The 7,098-nt window shown below is 39.7% G+C and overlaps 1 protein-coding gene across 1 annotated transcript in view; it reads right to left on the reverse strand.

The window, feature by feature from the left end:
- Positions 1–7,098, reverse strand: part of LOC107558210 (Kv channel-interacting protein 4) — a 23,556-nt gene that overhangs the window by 9,800 nt on the left and 6,658 nt on the right. The window contains exons 2-6 of the mRNA XM_016241833.1: positions 5,710–5,834; positions 5,397–5,466; positions 2,806–2,876; positions 2,513–2,620; positions 2,294–2,398 (exon numbers count right to left, since the gene is read on the reverse strand). Coding sequence (XP_016097319.1) covers positions 2,294–2,398; positions 2,513–2,620; positions 2,806–2,876; positions 5,397–5,466; positions 5,710–5,834 — 479 coding nt within the window. The remainder of the gene's footprint in view (positions 1–2,293; positions 2,399–2,512; positions 2,621–2,805; positions 2,877–5,396; positions 5,467–5,709; positions 5,835–7,098) is intronic.

A 7,098-nucleotide genomic window follows, 5' to 3' on the forward strand; every position in this document is an offset into this window, starting at 1 on the left:
AGAAATGTAAAGGGGAGTTTTAGTGGATGGAAATTAGCGCTCACCTCAGATGCACCGGTTTTATAGGGGTTGGAAGAGGTCATCAGAGAACGTTGCTTTCGTTGTTTTCGATGGTCGCAGTGACGAGTTTGAGTCCAGGCCCAAACTCGATGGATCCATGCTGTTACGGCCTTGTCTTCTGTTACAGAAGGATCGAGATGGCGAAGGTTGTTACAGTGAGTGGTATTTATTAGACAGTCAATGGTGGTAATAAACAATTAAACACGATGAGGGAGGTGAGTAGAACACAATAACATAAACAGTGAAGAAGCACAGCCAATAACAATCCGAAGAAGAAGATGAATAGCACACATGATGCATGACGGTCATACTCAGATGAGACAAGACAATGAAGGTGCTTTGAGGGTGTGCATATATTAGGGGTGTGCCCGAAACCGAATACCTTATTCGGAAAGGCACGGATAATGGCTTCAAAATGAATAACAGATAGCAAATAATTCTGCCAAATAATATTCGGCTGAGGCTGGCACAGTCACTCCTCATGTTTGCTGGATAAAAGGTGAGCCGTGGATCAGCACAATCTTATACATAAATCTCTAAAGTCACTACGCAATAATGAGTGTGTGAAGTGAATCAATGTAAACTTTATGAATTAAATGAGCACAAATCAAACAATTGCATTGATGTTGCCTCTCTGTGCATCTCTCAGAAAACAGAGCTTGGAAAGAAGAGTAATATCAACTAAAATACTACATCATACACGTTCTACTATTTATGTATATTTAAATGTCAATTATTTAAACCTTGTACAATATGATACACGGATGAATGGAATAAGCACAGAGCGATCGCCAATCAAAAATTGCCATCTCTGCGCGTCTCCGTCTTTAAAAAACCAAACAAGCTCTCTGTCAAGAGTAGGCTAAAATCAGTTTAGATACATAGGCCCCATTTTCTACTAGGCCTACACATTTGCTCCTTTATCTTTTGCTGATTTGCATGGAACACGCATATTTGTTTAGTGAAGTTCAAAAGAGACTCGCTTAAAGAGAAATAGTTCTGCGTAATGAAAATGTGTGCCTTGAATTAATTCAGTCGTGTTCAAATGATCACTAAATGTTTGTCGTGAAATCTCTCTGCTTTTATGATAATTTTTAGAAATTATTAATTTAATATTTTAGAACACTGAATAGGACAAATTGTTGAAACACACATGTTATTTTACATAAACTTCTAAAATTACTACACAATAACAAGTGTGTGAAGTAAATGAGTGTAAATTCCATGAATTAAATAAGCGCAAATAAAATAGCAGTGTTGCAGTTGCCTTTTTTCATGCATTTCTTGGAAATTACTTAAATCAATTTTCATATTTCCAAACTGCACAGGAACCCTTACTGTTTTAATTAGAAAACATTTAAATATTTATTTATAGGATGAAGAAAGGTCCTCAAGGTGGGACTCGAACTTGCGTCGCCCCGAAGCACTGCCTATACAAAGGTATCGGCACCGACTGTTAGAAGATATTTAATCGTAAAATTAATTTTTATCATAAAAATTATATATATATTTTAGTTAAACAGCATATTTGTTCAGTGATAACTATGAAAAAAAGACGTTGTAAAACCATAGACATAGTCTCAAGTAACTGTACGAACTTCCGGTTCAAGCCCCACCCACTTCCAGTTTTATCTGAATACAGATGCAGATACGAATAATTTTGTGATTGTTACAGATACAGATACAAATATTGGCTCCACTACACACCCTTAATATACAGTACGTGATTGGGGTTGTGATGAGGATCAGGTGATGATGATCAGTATTCTGGTGTTGATTTAAGTGTTGATTTAATTAACTGGGCTGGCAGTAATTAGACCTTGTTGCATTTAGTCCAGCTGAACCACTTTATGAATGCAGTTTCATAGATTTGGGAATTTTTCAGAATTTTCACAGTTAAAAAAATGGTCCAGTTGGTGTTAGATAACTTTTTTGCTTCAATATATAACATTATTTTTAAAGCTATATTATTACATTTGTTTTATGTTAGATTTTGTTTTAATTTATGAAAAACAATTAGTGTGAGATATGAACAAAAACAGAAGGAATCAGGATGGGGGCAAACACATTTTCACAGCACTGAATGTATCCCTTTCCATTAATTGTAGCTGATGTGGAGAGAGGTCTTCTCGTAATAGTGTTCAGTACTTTTTAGCAAACAAAAATGTTTAGGTGCAAGAAGTGTAGAGACACAACATAGACATTAATGAACTTCCTGTGTGCTTGCGTTCACCTGAAAGAATTTTTCCACATGTTCTCTGGGAGTTTCATCATGCATGGAAGGATACACATGCTTCCCCATCAAATCATAAATCGACTTCATGATCTTCATCATCTCCTGGGAGACCGAAACCACATACACACATATATACTTTAACATTAGTCTTTCTAAACACACCAATGCTATATGTTCATGTAAATGCTAAACCGATCAAAGCTTCATTTGAAGTACCTCTCTTGTGATGAATCCATCCTTATCAAGATCATAGAAATTAAATACCCAATTTAGCCGGTCATATATTGAGCCTCTAAGGATGAGTGACAGACCAGCAACAAACTCCTGTAAAATGACAGTAATAAGAAATATAAATCTGTCAGGAAACAAACAAACAAATAAATAAAATCTTAACTGGAAGGCAGGTTACAAGCTTTGTTGTAGACCCACCGCTCTGCACATTTATGTCTCTCTTAACTGACACATTTAGTTCAGCTCATAGATCTTCAAAACTATTGGCTACAGCTTACCTTAAAACTCAAACAGCCATTCCTGTTAGTATCAAATGCCTCAAATAGGTAATGTGCATAAGTTCTTGAATCTGACATACAGAAAGAAAGAATTGGTCAAGGATTTATATATATGTATATACATATATATATATTACACACACACAGTGGAGATCAACATCGGAGAACAACCTACAATTTCCTAAATTTCAAGGTCACTGCTTAGTCATATTTGAAGTTATCTTAACAGGAGTAGAAGGGCAGTTTTTTAAGCATATTTCATTAAGTAATTGTATTCTGGCAGTATAAAAAAACTTAAATAAGATATTTGAAAAAGAACTCCGATCAAAATTAGAGAACACTTACAGATACCTCCCAGTTATTGGTGTTAATCTGGCACCTGGTGCCAATTTCCTTAATTATCTGACAAACCCTATTTAACTGACAGCAATCCTCCAGTTTTCACTCAGATTGCAAGATGGTGGTGACTGAAACCCTGTAACAGGAGGCGGTCCAGGTGAAAGCCAAAGGGACGATCCTTTCAGACATTGCAAGAGAAGTTGGTCGTTCCAAATCTGTGATCTCTCAAATATTGCCGCTTTACAATGACACTAATTCATTCAAGTCCCCAAAAAACGTCTGGTAGTCCACGAAAGAAAAATGCACAAGAAGACAGGATAATATGGAGACTCTCAATGGGGAATCGGTTCAGCACTGCAGCTGGAATTGCTCGCCAGTTCAGTGCTGAACACTGGTATGGATCTGTCTCGGCACATTTAAGAGAAGTCGGACTGAAAGCGCACTCTTGCAGTGACGAAGCCTCTCATCAGCAGAGAGAATCAAAAAGCTAGACTCACTTTTGCTGAGGAGCATGTTGTGTGGAGAGAGGAGCACTGGTCCAAAGTTCACTTTAGTGATGAGAGTAAGTTTCATTTATTTGAGTCTGATGGGAAACATTTTGTTTGGCGTCACATTGGGGAAAGACTGAAGCCCGAGTGCGTAAAGAAGTCAGTGAAAGGTGGAGGAGGAAGTGTCATTGTTTGGGAGATGTTTTCTGCAGCAGGAGTTGAGCCTCTTATACAGATACATTACAGGTGAATACAAATGTTTATCAGAACCTCCTTCAGCAACATGCGGTTCCTTCCCTGCAAGCATCTCCCAATCAGCCAAAGACGAGGCTCCCCGTCACACTGCAAAACAGGTAAAGCAGTTCCTTGAAGTGGAAAATAATGAAATGGCCGGCCCAGAGTCCTGATCTAAACCCAACTGAAAATCTTTGGAAAATCCATGATGACAAAGTTATGGCTAAGAAACCCACTACAGTCACCGAGCGATGGAAGAGACTGGAAGAAGAGTGGACCAAGATCACAGCAGCGCAGTGTGAGAAACTACTGATGTCCTGCGGCCCCAGATGTGCTGAAGTTATTCAAAGCAGGGGCCTCTACAATTCCTTCTCATTTCTGACAGCTGTAACCCTCCAAAATTTTAGTTGCAATCTTTTTTCGTGCTACAGTGGTTACTGTTCTCTAATTTTGATCACTGTGTTTTCCACAAAATAGGCCTTTGTTGAAATGCCTTGGATATTTTGTCAAACATGTTAGTAGAACAGTGGTATACCTACAGCTAATATTCCTTCAAAATTTGAGCAATGAAGATTAACAATATTTCAGAAAAAAAAATCAAGTGTTTATAGATTGTTCTCTAATTTTATCTACTGTATATGTGACCCTGGACCACAAAACCAGTCATAAGGGTAAATTTTTCGAAATTGAGATTTATACATAATCTGAAACATTGATGTATGGTTTGTTAGGATAGGACAATATTTGGCCGAGATACAACTATTTGAAAATCTGGAATCTGAGGGTGCAAAAAAATCTAAATATTGAGAAAATCATCTTTAAAGTTGTCCAAATGAAGTTCTTAGCAATGCATATTACTAATCAAAAATTAAGTTTTAATATATTTACAGTAGGAAATTTACAAAATATTTTCATGATCTTTACTTAATATCCTAATGATTTTTGGCATAAAAGAAAAATCTATAATTTTGAACCATACAGTGTATTTTTGGCTATTGCTACAAATATACCCCAGCGACTTAAGACTTTAAGGTTTTGTGCTCCAGGATCACACACACACACACACACACACACAGATAGATAGATAGATAGATAGATAGATAGATAGATAGATAGATAGATAGATAGATATTATAGATGCAAATGGAATTTATAGATATCCATTGTGTAGTCAGTGACTAAGAGAAAAGGAATCATTTTGATTAGACCATATGGTGGTGTGGATATGAGCACAAATGTAAAAGTGCCTGTTTTAGTGTCACCCAGAGTGTTTGTGAGTAGTGGGTGGGATTTTGGATCCTCCCGCCTAGTCTGAGATCTATTTAAAGTTTTTGATTCAAAAATATTTGGATAATTTTTAAAAATTCAAACCAATAGTAAAATTCTAGCTTAAACAACTGGGTTCCAGCATCTTCAAGGGGTCTAGGCCTTCAGCATGAGGTAAAGATAGGCATTCATTGATAATTATATGAAGTTTAATTAACATTATATTATTAACAAAAAGATTACAATATATATATTCTGTCTTACCTCCCTGTGGGAAGAATTGAGAGTAAATGATTTTAAACACATCCTCAGTCACCACTCCACTGGGACATTCCTGAAATGCACAACAGTTCTTAAAATAAACCCTATAAAAACACCACTGTGGCCAAAAACCTTCAACATAATTCAATATGCAATGAATGATTATATGTCTTTAAGAAAAAAAATAATGAAAATGTAAATTAAGGTTATACAATAGAGAAATAAGGTAGCAATTATTTGTGCCATACAAAGGATGACATTCCCAGCTAATGTGCTGACGTTCCTCCTTGTATAATCTAAGTAGAGGAACATTTACATTTTTAAAGGCCCTGTAGAGGAATTGCAGCTCTTTCTTGCTGAATTCAGTCTCTTCCTGTAGTATGTCCAGATCATCAGGCCGATGACAAACAAAGGATATTTCAAACTCATCCTCAGTACTTTCTGTAAGAGAAACAACATCTCATCAAAAATTGATAACTGAATGTTCCCTTTCAGTCGGTCACTCTCGACGTCACGTCGGATGACCGACGAATTGGGATCTCGCTTAGAGGGACCAATCTACTTAGAGTGTAAACTAAACGAGCCAATGCACATTGGCATGCGATTATTGCATCCAGCTGCCGCTGATCACAGCGTGAGTATAAGTAGGCAGCAGATGCAGCGCATATTCAGCTTTTCGCTTCGGAGCCGAGCGATCACATCGTTCTGCTCCTGACTACTCTACTGAGAGAAGAAGACTGAACGAGTTCAGCACGCTCTTGGAGAGCTCTTCGTGTTGGCGGTACGGCGCTTCAGCGGTGGTGGTTTCCCGTGTCGAGTGGGTTGCACACATCAGGCTGCTCTACTACCTGTTTGTGTTGCACATGATCATCTCCCCTGTGCGCCTCAGCACGCTAAAAGAGCTTTTTCCCCTAAAAGAGCAATTTCAGGTGCGTCTTTTTAAAGACGACGTCGCGTGGCAAACTTGACGTTATGGCTCTGTAAAGACGATGTGGGTCTTGCTATAGCCAATGTATCACCCGAGCGTTTCTGGATGCGGTCGTTACCTGGCGTTGGGTGATGGTCACGATCGCTGCCTCTCGTGCCTGGGCATGAAGCACGCTGAGGTGACTTTCGTGGATGACTCATGCTCCCATTGCGGGGGTATGACCATCTTGGAGTTGCGGACCAGACTCCGTTACCTGCAAGGGGGCGGAGTGCCCATGCCACTGCCTAGATCTGGGGTTCCCTCTGGTGGCAGCCGGGGGCGCCCTTTTTCTGGAAGTGGGCGGACTGGTCTTACGGTCATGGTGAGGAATTCCCCTCCAACAAGGATGGGGATGCCCCAGCCAGCCGGCACTTCAAAGCCAGTGGAGCCCTCGAAAGAGCAGGCTGGATCCTCCCGGGGTGTACCACCTGTTTCTTCCGAGGCTCCCCCCGATGATCGGATGTCGATTGCCGCATCGGAGGGTGAGCCAGAGCTTTCTGGAGAGGAGGATTCAGCTGCGCTGCTCTCCTCCGGGACTGTAGCAATGCCTGAATCGGATCCAGAAATAATGGCTATGCTTTCCTGGGCCGCCGTAGGGGTAGGGCTCAGGACACAGTGGAAGTCTCCACTCGAGCCCTACCCCTACGGCGGCCCGGGAAAGCATAGCCATTATTCAAGGTTACACGATTACACCTCAAGGTTGCACGATTGGTTCTCGGGGTGGTCCGCGCTGGTTCT

The sequence above is a fragment of the Sinocyclocheilus grahami genome, unplaced genomic scaffold, assembly GCF_001515645.1.
Source record: "Sinocyclocheilus grahami isolate Dianchi unplaced genomic scaffold, SAMN03320097.WGS_v1.1 scaffold636.1, whole genome shotgun sequence".
Taxonomy (NCBI): Eukaryota; Metazoa; Chordata; class Actinopteri; order Cypriniformes; family Cyprinidae; genus Sinocyclocheilus; species Sinocyclocheilus grahami.